The 17,213-nt window shown below is 41.9% G+C and overlaps 1 protein-coding gene across 2 annotated transcripts in view; it reads left to right on the plus strand.

The window, feature by feature from the left end:
* Positions 1–17,213, plus strand: part of GRK6 (G protein-coupled receptor kinase 6) — a 201,620-nt gene that overhangs the window by 177,056 nt on the left and 7,351 nt on the right. For both annotated transcript variants that reach the window (XM_069244490.1, XM_069244491.1), the window contains 2 exons: positions 1,724–1,861; positions 2,129–2,263. In XM_069244490.1, the coding sequence (XP_069100591.1) occupies positions 1,724–1,861; positions 2,129–2,263 (273 nt within the window). The remainder of the gene's footprint in view (positions 1–1,723; positions 1,862–2,128; positions 2,264–17,213) is intronic.

Genomic DNA, 17,213 nt, shown 5'->3' on the forward strand with positions numbered 1-17,213 from the left:
TAGAGGGTGCATAAAGAATAGCGCCACCAAGAAGGGTACCAGCATGCACATGGAACCTAAGTTTAGTTCTTGCACAACTCCTGAAGTAACCCTTTGAGCCATTACACAAAGCTACTTTACAAATGGTAATTCTATAAAATGCTTTCTTAGTAGCTATTACTCCTCTTCGCAGAGTTAGTGCGTTAGTCACTTACAATTCAAGAACCCTATTTTCAAATTCACAAGGACAGCTTTGTCATGAGAACAGATCGACACTTCATACCAAAGGTTGCTTCACAGTCTCACATTAATATTGAAGTTTCAAGTTTCTTTCAGAGTCCAAAGACACACATTGGATGCAAGACACTCTATTATGTTTTACATTGAAAGGACAATACCTTTCAGGAAAACTCAGCAATTGTTTGTATCTATCTCAAAGAGCTGCTTGGGAAAACCAGTTATAAAGATCACAATTACAAGGTGGATTACACAAATAATTCAGCTATGTCACGCAAATGCGGGTGAAGCCCCAACAATAGCACCTGAAGCTCACTGAACATGAAAAATGATGCATCTATTGCTTTTATGTCAAATACTCCATTGCAAGAAATATGCGTGGCACCAACTTGGTCATCGGTGCACACGTTTACAAAACATTATTGCATTGACATTCAGATGAACAAGGAAGCTCAAGTTGTACAAAAGGTGCTAAAGCGTTTATTTACGAATCAATGCCCATCTTCAACCCAGCCACCGCAGTAGTTAAACCTGCCTTAAAATCAATGAACAGCATGTGAATCCAGAAAAGATTCATGTTGGAAAACGTAAAGTTTCTTACCTGTAGGTGTAGTTTTTCAGCCTGAATAATTTTTTTGATTCACAAGCGACCCACTCACCTCCACAAAGAAGGTGGGAAAAGAAGAAATAAAAAAAGAGGGAGAAAAAAAAAAAAAGAATTTGAAGATTGCTACTTGAGCTGAGAACATCCGTATGGAATAAAGCAAAGTCACAAGGAGACACCAAACGGAGGTTCCGTCAACACCCACAAACAAAGGTAGAAAAAGAAGACTGACAAACATTTTGGTAAAAATAGTACAAATTCCAGACCCCACCACTAGATGGCGGAATAACGCACAGCATGTGATTCCAGAAAATCCTTCAAGCTGCAAAACTACGCTTACAGGTATTGAAGTTGGCCTTTTACAAGAGGCCTTTTTTTGCTTGTTTTAGTTATGAGCCAAATCCTTAAAGGTAGCACATTTGATGCAAATGATTGCTTTAATAAATGAAATTCCAATTGGATTTGTTCTTGGCTGAGTTCGGCAGCCTAAATGTTTATTTGTAAATATTCTGGTTCAGCCAGCATTTAGTTTGCCTGGAGCTACTTCCACCCATAGGTTAAAGATGGCAGAATTTGTCTGTTTATTACTCAGAACAGTGGTTTTAGTTGTTCACCCACCAGATGTTGAGCTATGTTGTCTAACATCATTCTTAGATCCACGGCTTTACTTTCCAGTGCCTGAAATTCCAACCCTAAGTATTTGTAACATGGAGTACTAGAAATAAAGTTGGAGCCTACCTTTCAAGTTTGCTTAGTGTTGTGCTTGTCAACGCCTTACTTGTAAAAAAAAGAACTGACAATCATTTAATCTTTGTACGGGAAAAGACATGTTACTTATTTTGTGACAGTAGCTATTTATTAGTGCATTTCGTTAACGCGCACTTTCTATGCCTCCCCTCTCAGCCTCAGGCCATTTACTGTAAAGACGTCTTGGACATCGAGCAGTTCTCCACTGTCAAGGGAGTGGAGCTGGAGGCTACGGACAACGATTTCTACCAGAAGTTTGCCACGGGGTGTGTGTCTATTCCATGGCAGAATGAGGTAGGGTTCCCTTAGTCGTTCATTCATCGAGCCAATCTGTAATTACCATGCAGAAGTTAATTAATGTGATAAGGCAAGGCTATCGCTTGTACCTTACAGATAACTTCCAGCTTATTTGGATACATTATGTGGTTGGGGGACAGTGTCAAAAAGCTATAAATGTGGATTTAGGTCAGGCAGTACCCCCAGTTTTTCTGCCAGTCGCACAACAGTAGGGAAATCTTCAGTCTTTTCTGTGAACGGTTTCTTTTATATTCTCTTTGCCAGATGATAGAGACTGAATGTTTCAAGGAACTGAATGTTTTTGCACAAGACGGCATCGTCCCTCCAGACCTTGATTGGAAGGGGCTGCCATCCCCACAGCCAAAGAAAGGCCTCCTGCAGCGACTCTTCAGCAGACAGGTATTCCTTAACTCGAGCCTGGGTTGATGCCTGCTATTGTCATATTTCACCTTTTCAGTTTTTCCAAACACACACAAAACTAATCTGTCCTGTTCAGCTTACCCAGACCTCTCACTGCCTTGGCTTTTCTTAGTCTGTCATTTCCTTAAATCAAGGCAGACTTGAATATCTCACACTGCTTTGTGTTAGGTGTTTACCCACTAGTCCTCTCTCAATGTATCTTATGTTGACATTTGTTCTTGCATGCCTTCTGTCCCTGGGACTTTAGAAGGAGGCTATTGGATTGTTATCTATCATGAAGATTGTTCTTGTGTAAACTCAATGAATTAAGGTGAGGTGAGGTGAGCAAGAAGGGCCCTTGATAATCTCCTACAAATTGGCAATACTACAAGATATGTATTTCTAAATGCTAGCAGGTTTGCGTTAATAAATGGTGATCTTGGCCCTTTTGTACGTTGTTGATTGGATTTGGTTCCTGATTCTGCCTTATATTTCTTCCTGACTTGGTCCGTACCATCTGCGGCATTCTGCAGAAGATTGCCTGGTGCCTCTGTAGGACAACAGTATGTGCAGAGGGCCCATTCTTTCCATAAATCTCCTCTGAAATTGTCACCAAACATAATCCTGATGCTTCCTCACGCCATGTCCCACATTGCAAGTTACATAAATATTAAAGTCCAACCACAAGGAGTAGAAACACTTCCTTGTTCCAGTTGGTCTCTGTTGCTTGTCTTCCACTCTGATGCGTTTGGCATTTCCCAAATTTTTAGACTCAGCAGGAAAAACGAGCTAAATTATTTTTCTGGTTTCAAATGGTAGTTTCAGGGTTGATTTATCTCTTAAAAATGTAATTCTTGACGATCCAAAGGAGTTGTCAACATATTTATATTGCGTGAATCGAGGAGAAGCATCAAAATGGTAGATTACTGCAGACCATTTTCTTTCTAGTTCTTGGCACCAGTACTTAACCTCCTTTCCCCGAGTGCAGGGTTTGGCGTGATATTGTGCATAGTCACTTCATATCTATTCATGGCTTATGTTTTGTTTATGCTGCTGGGTTTTTAGACTCAGAAAGCTGTATTCAGGACGTTGCAAGAGAAGGTGATAAAATTATTGTAGATTTCTTGTTCCAAGTCATGACGCCTGTGATGACTCAAGTAAGCTGCTTGTGTATTATACTGCAGTTTGTCACTAGTCTGCATGGAGTGACTCTGCACAAAATAATATGAATATGTCGACCATGAGTCCTAATTATTCATGTGTAGCCCATTTTTCGAGTACACTTAATGATTTCTGGTCTCCCTTCCTGCTTGAACCTGGGACGTCCTTTAACTTGAGCAGTGTAATATAAATGCTTGACACTTCATTTTCAGAGGGGGTGCTTTGAGAACTTTATTATAGTTTACCGCAAATTATATCTTGTGGTGTCTCCAAATGTTGAAGGACACAACAGTTTTAAGACCATCTCCAAATGTGACTTTGAATTTCTCCTTGATGTCAGCCAAAGCTTATGATGTAGCTTTTAAATGTAAAGGGCACCTACCATCAGTGTCAGCACAGCAGCATTTTGCTTGGCTCTGCTGATTACCTTGTGCAGTTCTGCTTACCTCCTCACCCAAGAGATGCACAGAAAGCATAATATTTTATTGTGTGATGGAAGGACCCAGTAAACGACAGATCCATTGACTGCAGAGTCTCATGCAGTCGTTTCCATGGAAACAGTAGGAAAATGCCAGTCTGGTGCTCCTTCCTTTTTTCACTTAGTCGATGTGAATGAGATTGTCTTTCAGTATACCAGAACAAGATGTCAAATTATAATTGACCTTCCAGTGTGCACAAGAAGCAGCACCAAAAAGGGATATCATAGCTGCTTATTTTTTTTAAGTCAGTGTTTACAAAGGTTATGGCAACACTCCCCCCACACCCTCATGGTAGCCATAATGCAGCTGTATGCTTCCTGGATGGCTGTACCTGAGCCTCCTCTCTAGAAATAACTTTCCTTTACCTAAAATTAGTAATATCCAAAGCGATAACCATCTGTAACTCCAAATCAGAGGACCAGGTTTATGGAGTGTCTGCTTCTTACGGAGCTGTGAAAGGCCCTTTTACCCATCTCCTAAGTTCTTGCCTTCCTTAAGGAAAATAATTTCCTTGGTACAGGAGATGAACTTGGCATGATGTTCAGAGAAGACTCTTCCTTGTAGCTTTCTGAAACTGTTTTTTTCTTTTGAACTAGTCTTCATAGAAGGGGATGTACAAAACCAGCTTTTTCCATGGCTGTCAGTAGATGGATCCTCATCGATTGCTTGTGGTCTCTCTTTAAATTTACGAGTGCCTATTTTAAAAGAAATTAATAATGCATACTCACTTCTGCCTTCCCAGTTGTGAGATCCATGTCCTTAGACTCCCATCACTGTGATTAATGAGAAGCAAGGGAATCTCACTACGTTTACCTTGCTGACACCCATAAAGATGTAGGATCTACTTATTTGTTTGGCAACCAGACGCACCCCATTATATATTTAGTATGGGAAAGCATAGGTTTCCTTTGTGAAACACGTTTCTTCTGCTTTGCATTAGACATTTCCTCTTTGCTTTTAGAACAGCACCATTTGTTACCAATAACAATTTGACTCCATCCTAACTGTGCTGGATTATCACCCCACCACCACCATCAAATGATCTGATTTAAGTTTACAATATTTGAAATGTGACACTGGGTGATACTCATCTTCCTGTAAAAGGCTATTTAGACTATCAGTTTTTTCACGTTGATACAGTGATGTTTACGTTAGCTTCTTGTTTTGCAAGTGCCTCTTTTCTTGCAGAACTATCTTTTCATAATTTGGGGTTTTTAATCACTCCTGCTTTTAGAATCACTACTGATCTTGCTGGTCTTATTCAGTGGCTTGTAGTGGCCTTAAATCAGGGACATATTTTTTCCAGTATGAAACTATTATATATTTGCAGGGTTTTGCATACTTTATCCATCTAGTGGTTGGTTGGAAAAGTGAATTTAGGTTTTCAAAACTTCCATTGCGAGTGCTACTTATGAGATCCCAGACTGACTTTAACCATGACTCTGTAATGATCACGTTTTGATACATCTTCGTTGTAAAGTATAAATGTGTGGAGCTATTAGCCTATGGAGATAAGCCACAGAACAGTGGAATATGGGGTCTCAGGTGGGTAAGACTACAGTTTAATTTCTGATGGATACTTTTATCTGCAGATTCCTCACCTTGGAATACTCCCCAGGCACCTGATTGTCTCCCCAAACTCAGCAGTGCTCCTAGGTGCCACTAGATGGAGCTGTGCAGCTCCTCATTGGCTGTGTTGTCCCAGAGGTGACAGCGCAGATCCACATGGAAGTGCCAACCCTGAGCGCTGACATCGTTGTTACTTTCTGTCTGCGCCTTCCGATGTGGATCCAGAGCTCCACTTCCTACTTTGTTACCCTTCCGATGACTTCTGTATATATCGAATTCCAGTGAGTTAAGGGACAGTGCCCCCTCTGAAAACTGCAGCTTTCCAGCTACTCCACGATTGTAGAAAAGCAATGTCAATAATGGAGCCCTAGAAGGTGCATGTCTTGTGTCTGGGCTCGGGCCATAACTCTAGAGTTACGCAATAAATGTGCCCTCATGTACTCAAAGAACAATCCAGGACTGGAAGGTGAAGCTGAATGGTTCTGGATGTCAGCAAAGTAATCCGGTAAGTCCAAGTTGAAGTCCAGAATCAAACATAAAAGAGCGAAGCAGCACTCTCCCATCCCACCACTCTGAACTAAAAGAGACAGCGCAAGGGCATCATGATCTGTCATTCACTCTTGAGGTCTCTGGTTGTGGAGCTGTTCTCAGTTGATCCAGTGCCCTCCAAGTTCATGGGGCCATTGGCAATTCCACAGCTGACGAAAGCTTTTAAGGAGGCCATGCTGCAGACTTTTGATGTGCCTCTAGCTCCATTTGATACGCCTTTCAACCCCAAAGGAAAAAAAGGGCCTCGAGTCGGGTTACCGCTAGCAGATCCTTTTTCAGCGCTATTTAACCCCTTGGATCCACTTCTTCTGTACAGACTCTGGTATAAGCTTCCATTCCCACTCCAAGATCTGCATAGAGCCTTTCCTCTTCAAAGCCAGTACCCATGCCACTGGTGCTAAAAGAGGATCTAGTGCCGATTCCAAAGTCAGCCAAGTCAAGTGGGGTTCAATCTCAAACAATGTCACGCTACTACATTACAAAGGTGTAATCTGTAATCCTACATCATGAATGTGACACATGGCCTGTACCAGGACAGATACACCAGTAGAGGCTAATCTTATTTATGGCTTTGACTGCGAACAAGGGGCACCCCACAATGGGGATGATGATGATGATGATGATGATGATGATGGTTTTCTCCCCCTTCGTTACACAAATGATAACTTATGCATGGATTTACAAAAGGACAGTGGGCATCATGCCTCCTTTGAGGCATGATTTGACTCACCATTGGGGCCACCAATGAAAGAAAGTACCACCTTTGCAATGGTGGTCCAGGGGGCAGCAGAGGTCCTAGATTTGCAGCCGCTTTCAGAAATGTTGCATCCTCTTCCAGCCACATCTGAGTCTTTATCCCGTTTGAAAGAGGCCTTCTCAGGTACCTTGATGGCTACTTTGTCAAAGCCCTGATCTTTCCCACCAGTGAATAGGCAGGTGGTTAGGCATCCTTTAGAGGATATGGACGTGACTCTGGCAGGACGGTTGCAGGTTAGCAGGTGCATAAGTCCTACCTTTCCCATGCTGCAACAATCGCCAAAATGCTTTAGTCTGCTCTTGGTGGTGCATGCCCATACAGTAGGGGGATAGACACAAGCACACCCTCCTAGTGTGGCAATCCATCACCTCCAACAGATGGGTCTTACAAATAGCACAGCATAATTATGCCTTGTCTTTTCTTTTTGTTCCCCCAAACATTCCCCCCACATCAGAGACAATCTCAGAAGATCACCTAACCATGCTGAAAAAGAACGTGGGTCTCCCACCTGTTCTATCTCAGGTGAAACCGTTTTCTCCATCTCTGTAGGCCTGGTGCATTAGTTGGGTAACATCTATGAAGTCACTCTAATTGGAGGTAGAGTCATCAATTTCAAGAATCCATGACTGTTAGCCCTTTGACACTGTCCAATTCAGGAAGGGAGAAGAGAAGTTGAATCGGTTTCCTCGACCCCTTGAAAAGGAGGAACAGAGACATGTGGTGTACATCAGACTTCTGAACTCTTAATATTGAAGACTCAGATACTCCATATGAGAGCCATAAAAGATAGGAGGAGACTTTTTTTTGAAAACATAAGTTCTGAAGATTACAAGAAAAAAATAACCGTTCTCTCCTTCCCTTTGACATACAATCATCTCTGAGTGTACAAAATATGTATGTCTTATAAGAGAAGGGTGTTCATCCTTACCTAAATGACTAGCTTTTAAGACGCACTTTTTGAAAAGGTGCTAACCAATTAAAAACTAAACAGAACATATACAGTGAATGTGGGGGGTTGTGTTGCCCATCCGAACTCACAATTTAAACCCAATTCAAGAAAATACAGACACAAAAAGCATATTGGCATCTTACACTCAAATGGTTTCATCCTCCAGGCAGATGACCCTCTACCAGATACCTCTCTTACAGTGAAGGTTGCTTATAATCGAGTGCAAGAATTGCTGCATAAACAATGGCCACAGGCTGGGGGGGAGGGGAGGCTTTGGGTGATCTAATGACTGTTTAATACAGGTAGGCCATTTCCTTCAACAGTTCGTACATTTGAATGCCCACCCTTGTGTGAGTTTGCATATATTCAGATTCATAGCTGATAATTCAAATGGATCCACCCCTCGCAGGGCGGGAGAGCATGTGCAACGCTTAACCATATTGTTGAAGATAAATGTTTTGGGACGGATACCTTACGAGTCGCGTTAAAGTCCTTTGATTCAACAATATACAAGATGGTGCCACTATTATGATTCAATAAAGTTGAATGCAGAAGAAGCATTTATCACAGGAGGGGCGGGAGATGTGGTACATGCACGCTAAAAAGAGGAATATCCTTCTGCACAGGCTTGCAAAACTACAGCCACCTTGTAAAGCTGCAATATTAAAGAATCGTACGAATAACAGTTTGAAGGCCTGAAGTGCTCTCTAGGCATGCACTGCTGTGCACCTGACATTTTATTCATGACAAAGGAAAACTCGAAATGCCACGATTAAACATCCAAGTACTCGCACAAACGTTCACAAGGGGTGATTCTCCATACCCTGATAGGTAACATTAATTTATGCTTACTCTTCTACCAAATGCATGTTTGGTATTCAGAAGATGGAGACATCTAACGTGCCAATAAAACTGATTGCACCTAGATGGGGACACATCATGTGATTTTTACAGTTGGTGGATGTTTTCATTGTACCAGACTTCAAGCTCACAAAGGTGAAAGGTACCTTCACATAAATGCAAAATCCACGAACTCTGCGGTACAGCTCCTGAGTATGCAGATGTCCCACTGTATCAGAAAGGGAAGAGTGGCAGGTTTCAAAGAAGTTCAGAATGCCAATCAGCAGAAGAAATTGCTTTCTGGAATAATTGTGTGAAATACCGTCTCCTGTATATCACAGCCATGCATGTTGCATTCCCCTATTAAAGTAAACCTCATTACATTAAAAGCATGCAGAATGCAAAGTGTAATAGTTCTTTTTTTAGGATTCCAGTAGACGGTTTACTAGTATACGCAAATACCTTCAGTAATAATACCCAGAACACAGTCTACAAGAACACAAAAGGCAGCGACTGCATCCCTGCATAGCATTCCTCTCCTGTATCTACAGGACAGCAACTGAAAGCTGAAGGGACACTGGTGCTAAACATGGCTGTATTGAAACCAATACACCACAGAATGTAACCGAGAGAAGTTTTATGAACATAACTTCATACTGCTCGTAGCTCCGACCCGTCATTTACTTAATTTCACTTGATCACCTGCTCAGTACGTTTGAAGCTGTAACCGGATCACTCTGCAAAAGCAAGCATTAACTCAGTGTAATAGTTTTGCAACTTTACGTTTTTTTTATAGGCTTATCATTGGCCTCAGTGTGAGTTGGAGCTCTGCAAGTGATATTCACGTCAGCATACTGCCCATAATGCTTATCCTAAACCCAAACCTTACCTTAACCATAGCCCTAGCACTACAACTATAACGAACCTGAGGTTTAAACCACCCCTAACCCTAGCATAAACCACCTCTGCTCACCTGCTCAACCCCCGCTTCTTCCTTTACGCCAAAAAACAAACCCTGTCCCTTAACCTAAGCCTTATGCGTGCCTTAGTATTTTCCTCGTTTGACTTAGTTGTATCAGCAGTACTTGGATTTTTGAAATAGTGGGGATGCACCCAAGATAGAATCTGAATATGGCTTCATGTCGGGGTGTCGCACTGGGATCTCACTACAGATGCACACCTATTGTCAACTCTTTTAAAGAAGTTTCAATACAACCACTAGATGTCAGTCCTAGGCAAAGTATCTGCCTTTAGAACATTCCAGGTTGCAAAACTATTGGTACTGCTCATTAACTATTTTTCCTGTTATCTGGTGGCTTGCTTTTTGAACTAGTTAATTTTCAGGGCTTAGTGTCGTCTAGGCACCCTCTGTTGTGTCTATAACCTGGTTCCATCCCATATGTACTGTAAACCTTGTTTAAGGTCTCTTACTCCTAGTCCTTCAGCCCTCTTTACTTCATGTGACCTCTGACCTCCCTGCTAGATCTTTGAAAGGGTTGCCTGAAGAAAAAGAGACTACATAAGTGAGGCACCTGACACTTGTGCTTTGGTGTTTGCTACTGTGGGGTGGTACTGTAACTTTTGCCAGTGAATGACCAATGCTTCAGGTCTCTCCTTAGAAGGGAAGTCCATCGTTGTCATGTGGCAGATAAGAGATTTCTGCAACAGGTGCAGTTTGAGTAGCTGTTTTTCCTTTCTGTCCAGGATTGTCTTGTGATTTATTTTGTGTGCAGCTTTATTTCAATAAAGAATGGAAGAACACTGAACTACGTTTGGTCACAAGAAGTGCCAATGCCTGGCTTTTCCATTAACCAACTTATCATAGTCGAGGCTAGGCACACACACTTGCTCAGCGCCAGGATACCCTTCTGAGTTAGAGCACGCTTTACAAATACATATAACATAACAATGCAGTACATCGTGCAAAACTTTTTGTGGTTTTACTGCTGATCTGTCTTTTTGCAGCACAAAATCTCTTCCAGATACACATGCTTTTCACAATCCCACCGTGATTAGGTTGGGACCCCTATCATAATTCCACAAAAATATGTTTTTGTGGGTTTGCTGCGGAACTGTATTTTTAGCAGGACCACCACCTCCAAAACATATTGAAAATAAATTATTTTTTTAACTGTTTTTGTCTCTGTTGATTTTTAACTTTATCTGAGTTGCACAGTGTTTCATGAGTGTTGTTGCACACCCCCTGCCAATCCTTTACTCATGGGTTCTCTCACACTTCTGTTGGTGTCTTGTTTCCTCAGTTTCTTTCACAGTACTGCAGTTCTCACTTCAATGATCAACATGCACAATCCCAGCTCCTTTTACATTTCTTGGATATTAACGTGCAGTGCCTGCTTGTCTCACTTGGTTTTCAGGAGAGCCCTTACTCATCTTGTTTCAAGGATGTTCTTGCATGCTCCCTGTGCATGTCTCATGCTCTTCCCCCCTGGGGCTGTTTTCTTTCTCTAGAAATTGTGATGGCTTCTGAAATGCTGGTGCCCAAAACAAAGCATGGTGCGGTTAAGTCAGAGAGATGTGGGAGGGGTAACGAACACCTTCTGCAGGCCTTGCTTGAATGCAGTCTCATCCAGGCCTAGTCAAGGCCTTGCTTGTCCATCCCTGCTGCTGCACGCCGCCACACCATAATTTATCTTTTACCAGAGAAGCGCTCAACACCTTTCCTTGCATTCATGTCTGCTCTGCCTCCCACCCTTTGCTTTGTCTACTACGTACTAATAAGTTGCTCCATTGTACCTGCTCGGTCCTGATGAGGTGGGAAGATGGAAATTGGGGTCAAGTTGAGGTTATAACATAAGGATTTACAGGGAACTCTTGGGCTGCTGTCTGTATTTTTTAAGCAGGGGAGATCCTTGTCTGGATGTCCGCAAGATAATTGGAAGAGGGAGCAAGTTAATTTAGCAGCCATTGGGTAGCAGTGATGTTTATGCAAGCAGGACAGCGTCACTAGGGTAGGGGTACCGTAAAGGAACTAATTCACAGATTTATGTATTCCCCTGTTGTCCCTTCACCCGCCTAAACCAAGTTGTGTGTAGTCTGCTCTTTGTCCTTCCGGTCTTGACTGGGGCGACAGCAGACGTGACACTTTGCCTTGCAGACCTTAAGAAAGGGTTTCCGGTTGGGTGTCATGCTCATACTCTCCTGTGGATGATTGTATCACTTTTTATTCATATGTGGCGAGGCCTGGGTGGATTGAGGTTTAGAACAGTGAATTAAAACTAACTCTCCTCAGTTAAATAAATGTTAGCTAGGGCAGGACAGAAAGAAATAATTTAACCTCTCAATTCCAGTAATATTGCTTCTGTCCATTTTATGCTACTTGTTTTCAATAATAACCCGCTTCATTGTACTCATCCATTGAGCTGTTTCATCGATTTGTAATTCGTTCAGTATTCCCTCTGTTTAGAGGGCCTTGTTTATAAGGATAGCAAGCTTCATACGCAGTAGGTTTTAAAATTCCAGTTAAAGGCATCTAATTATTCTTGGATGCAGACTAAAAGGTTTTGTACCAGTCTCCTTGGACAACGTCCCATTACAGTTGAAGTGGGAGACATTGTAAGTTCCTTTACACCTTCCATTTGGTCAGGGGCCTATGGTGAAAAGTTAAGGGTTCCTGGTTTTACCACCGGCCACTCTGTTATTTTGGCATTGTTTCTGTTTTCAAGGTAGTTTTACAGTTGGCTGCACTATAAATTTGATGACTTCCCCTTGAGTTTTTAATATGCATATTAACAGAAAAGGTCCTGCAGCCCATTGTTGGGTCTCTCTAGTCTTCTTTACTTGAAGGCATTGGAATTCTGGCCTTGTTAAGGCTGAGTCTTGTGCTGTGTGAGGGAAGGTGTTGGTTATGACTTAGTCATACTTTGCTGTAGCATTTTGTGCACGAAATATGCTCGAGTTCCTCGATCACAGTAGTTTGGGAGTCATTTTCCCTGTCTGCTTATGCCCGAAGACGGGGCCTTTTCGGTAATGTAACACATGTACTTCGCAGTGCTTTAAAATGACAAAAGGACAGCAGTAAGCTCTATAAAGGAGTGGTTTAAATGTGTTGGTCTTCTGTATTTCCAAGGTGAAGTGTGTGCCTATTGACAACGTTTTGATAACCTCGTATATTGAATTTAGTACAATAATGTGAACTGGCTGAACAGCCTAGATCAGTTGTGTTACACAACTAAATATCTGGTTTCATCAGACGCCAGTTCTGATCGCCAGTCCTTAGGTGGTGAAAGTAACACGGGACCCCCTCAACCCTGAGTAGGCTACATAATCAATGTGTGTAATATTAGTCATATTAAAGTGAACACCACCATATCTCCAGCACAATTGGCTCTCAAGGATTGAAATAAAGTCTGCATTTGCCAGCACATAGCCTTGTAAACCAGGTCCTTTCACATGAATTAGTAAACCTGGTTAAGGTTTGTCATACCACAGAATATTGTATTTTTGTAAACATTTTGTGTAACAACAGTGACCTGGTAGGAGTTCAGTAGGTTGAACAGATGGTTGATAATGTCTGAAAATATTACCAAGAGAACATGCTTCTTCGCATTTCTCCCTTGTGTGGGCTCCCATTTAGAGTCATGCTCTATAACTAAAGCAGAGATTAAGCATATTTAGAAATAAATGGCCATTCTGTTATTTACAGGTCATATATTAAGAAAAAGTAGAATCCACATTAGTTTAAACACCACTTTGAAGACAACCTCCGGTTATATAATCTAGTATAGATGTTTGCTCTTTACTTTCACCATAAGAGTCCTCAGTCCTGACACCTTGAGGGCAAGTGAAGTTCTTATGTTTATTTAATGCTGTCTGGCCAGTCAGGAGATTTGTTTCTCAGCACCATTGCTCACTGCAATTTGATGTTTTTGGGGGCAGTGTAGGAGCACTTTTTATGACCAAGTTGGCCGCCTTTATGAAGATTCCGATATCCCACGGGTCAAAACATGTAAGGAGACCTAGATCTAGAAAGCAGGCATATTTTGATTCTAATATAATGCCCCCTGGTGATCTTAAAATGATTTGGTACACAGAAGTGCTGCCATATCGGAGGATAACCACATTTTGTACTTTTTATATCTGGTAACTTAGACTTGCTGTTTCAAGTACCCGGTACAGTCACAGTTGGCATTTAGGGGCGCAGCCAATGGAAAAATAATTCTCAGTCTGGGTTTTTTTAAATTAATTTTGTTTTGTAAGCTTGGTGGTTGGTACTCAGCACTTTGAACTCATTGTGGGCAGTTTGTTCACTCTAGTGGTCACTTTTCCAACTAATTGGTTAGATGCAGGTAGATACTTCACCTCTCCTTGTACTTGCCAAGTCCTCTCCGATGCATCAATCTGTTCTCTTTCTGTTGCCCATTGAAGATCCGCCCATGCACCCTTAATTGCTTTCCTCAGACTTGAGCTCAGTTCCTTTTTGGAACGCATCTTCGTGAAAGTCTTTTCCAGTCAGTTGTGTTTTTTCCTCTTTTGGTAGCTTGAAATGAGTCTATAGAACCTGCCGTCACTTTAAGGTCAGTTACATAGTTATTCACAGCACATCTGTGTACAGCCTGAGAAACTGTAGAAACAGATGATCTGCTCCCAGCAGTTTAATGTTTAAATTGCTCCAATGTTGCTTGAAAGCAGCTTTTCACAAATGTATGACAACTACTAAATACTAGGGTGGGGTAAAACTGTTTACTGTTGCAGACTGTCAGACTGTTTAAGATAAGGTCTAGTGCCTGGCGATGCACCAATGTCTATTGCATTTTCTCTCAGCCAAACTTCCAAGGGCGTCATTTAGTTGAGTGGTGCGGTGCCATTTGCCAAATGACTGTTTTTGATGCATTGAATCTCTCTATCATCTATGTGATGCTCAAGAAAAAGGTCAAACTTGGAGGCTAAAGCATGGGCTTCAACCCAATCCCCCACATCAACTGAGAACAAGGGACCTTAATGTCAGAGAGCCACAGAGACCTTAGATTGTCTGTAGACGGTAATCTGTGTACTAGGATCTCAGTACTTAGTTTGCAGCTCTCGTGTGCAGAATATTCCTTAAGCTGTTCCATGCATGCAGCACTCTTTCTGGATAGGTTTGCCTGCTTCTGTTTTTAGTAGACAGTTATCCTGGTCACTGGTGTCTAATATCTGAACAAAACCGGCACTTGGTGTGTTACCAGAATCTGTCCTGTCTTGCCAATCTTGGAAATATCTGTGGGAGAACTTTGTGAGCTAATTTACCTATCAGTTTAATGTAGTGCACTTTTCCTTATATGCTATTTACACAAATATGGTAAATGTTTACTACCAGAATGAACATATAACTGTGAATTTTGACATTAAAATGCTGTTGAAGCTTGACTTTGTATTTAATGCATATGCGCCCATAAAAGTTTATGGTATTCACTGGCAGCCGAAACCTGTTTGAAGCAAATATGCAGATGAGATGAGTTTCTAGCCTCCCTTCTGTTTTGATCAGTAAGGACTACTTTTGGCAGAATTCACTTTTGGCTATGTAAACCTAAGTTGTTGCTGACCTTTTGTTCAATTAGGTTCACTCCACAATCTCGTTGCCTGCTTATCTCAGTTCATGTAAGCCCCAAAGTGTCCACAATTTACGTTAGATTTTTGCTTATACAGGAATCTACACAGACACATGAATCAAATGATGGTGTTACACTTTTCTGTAGAAGGAAATGTGGAACGTTTGAAAAGCTATGGGGGACCCATCTGCTGCACGTAGAGTGAATATATGGATAAATGGTCTTAAGCCCCATCCCCTGTCAACTTCCTTCCCCTGCCCCCTAACATCCCCCTGAATTTGGTAGTTTTAATGCTATTCGTGATCTGAAAGGGCCTAAACAGTGTTGCTCATCCTTAGCATTCTTTTAAACACTGCTGCAATTGGTAATAGACTAATAATTATTTAGCATAATGTTGTCCTGACTGACGTTTGTAAACTTCCAGCACCTCATACTTTACTCTGATTTTCAGAGAGGTCACAGATTGTAATTCACATGATAAATCATATCCATTTTAAGTGCATGCTTCAAAGGTGCCAATGAGGATGCAGCCTGGCCATTGGTTGACAAGACTGGTCAGTGCACTCTTGCACCTCCCTCTCTGCCACCCCCCCACCCACCCCCCCAGTTACCCAACCTGGATCCCTTCACAAGAGGCAGCCCTGCTAATGTTCTTAAAGACAAGGTCATAGCTAAAAATCCGGTTGCCATGCCCAAAGACCACTGGCACAGCAGCCAGGTACAAAACTACCAGTGTGTCTGCGTCACCACTCTACTATTTTCCTCGTCTGCAGGAAGACTTCGAGGACAAAGTAATTGACCTTCCACTGAATGGAAATAATTTATTTTCATCTACTACTGATTATGTTCTTTAGCGGTGCACGACTGGAGTAGTATTTTTTCCAAATACCTTCACGCTCTTCTGATTTTTAATCAACCCAAGCGTTCAAGCCTTACAAAGCCAGACAAGCAGTAAGATCAAAACCTGCATTCTTTAAAAAAAAAACGATTTCTTAACGAAACTAAGGTCGGCCGTCTTGTGTCTATAGTCCATGTAGTCACTGGAATACTTTAGAAGGGCAGCAAGTCTAATGTGTCTACTCATCCTTGAAGATGATGCTGTAGCACTTACGGCTCAAGAGTGAAAATCTGGGATCGCACAGTGACCAGTGGACACTGGTGGGGTTTTCCATAGAGTAAATAGCCCATGTCTTAGGTGCTGCATTTTCCACTCCTCCGAAGCTATGTATATTTAATGGGGTCCCCTATACTTAGACGTTTTTGTATCTCCAACTATGAGCTCCTGACTCAGTAAAATTGCTTATTTTTGCTCAAATGTTAGCTTCAGTGTAACTCCACAGGCTGGCTGTTCTCAGTTTATCTGCACGCTATCTTCTTGTATATTAAGACTGAAAAGGTTTCTCAGTTTTGTGTTGGGGTATGGAAGTTAGGAGAGTTGCTGCCTGCTGTAAAATGCGTCGGTCTTCAGTAAGAACGCAGTTTAGAACGGACCAGCATAGGTATTGCACGAAGAAGCACAATTGTTCTGTCACAGTATTGTCCTTCCCATCAGGATGATTAAGATATCCGAGCATCACCTGAGGGTTAAGCTTTTTCAGGCATTGGTGATTCAGTATTTCTCTCTCAAACCAAAATGTATACCTCCTTAGAGACTGCTATATGTGTGTCCAATTCTGCAGACCGCAGTAGGTTGCGTGTCCGAGCTAGACTGTCCTCTTGGGAAAGAGTACATCTGAAAATGTTGGACTTGCTATTGTGTCCACCAAAGTTGCCCGTATGCCAGAACTGCTTTATAACAGATCCCTCTTTATTTTTCTCTTCACACGTGTGTTGCCCATGAGGTAAACATTGGTGGTCATGCCCAGGCCAGGACATTTGAAGATTATCACGGCTGTTGCTGTTTCTTGCACGAGCTCTATATCGACTAGAATATACACCAAAGATTATCTTTGCAATGACGGTTTGCTTAGAACTCTTGAATGGGCTTCTGGAACATGTTGTCTCCCAATGCCCGCTCCAGTGGAAGAGCATCTGTGATGTCCATCAGAGTTCTGCCAATACCGCTGCTTCACTGGCTTCCTCCCATGTAATGATGGGAGCC

The sequence above is a fragment of the Pleurodeles waltl genome, chromosome 7 (assembly GCF_031143425.1).
Source record: "Pleurodeles waltl isolate 20211129_DDA chromosome 7, aPleWal1.hap1.20221129, whole genome shotgun sequence".
In the NCBI taxonomy this organism is placed as follows: Eukaryota; Metazoa; Chordata; class Amphibia; order Caudata; family Salamandridae; genus Pleurodeles; species Pleurodeles waltl.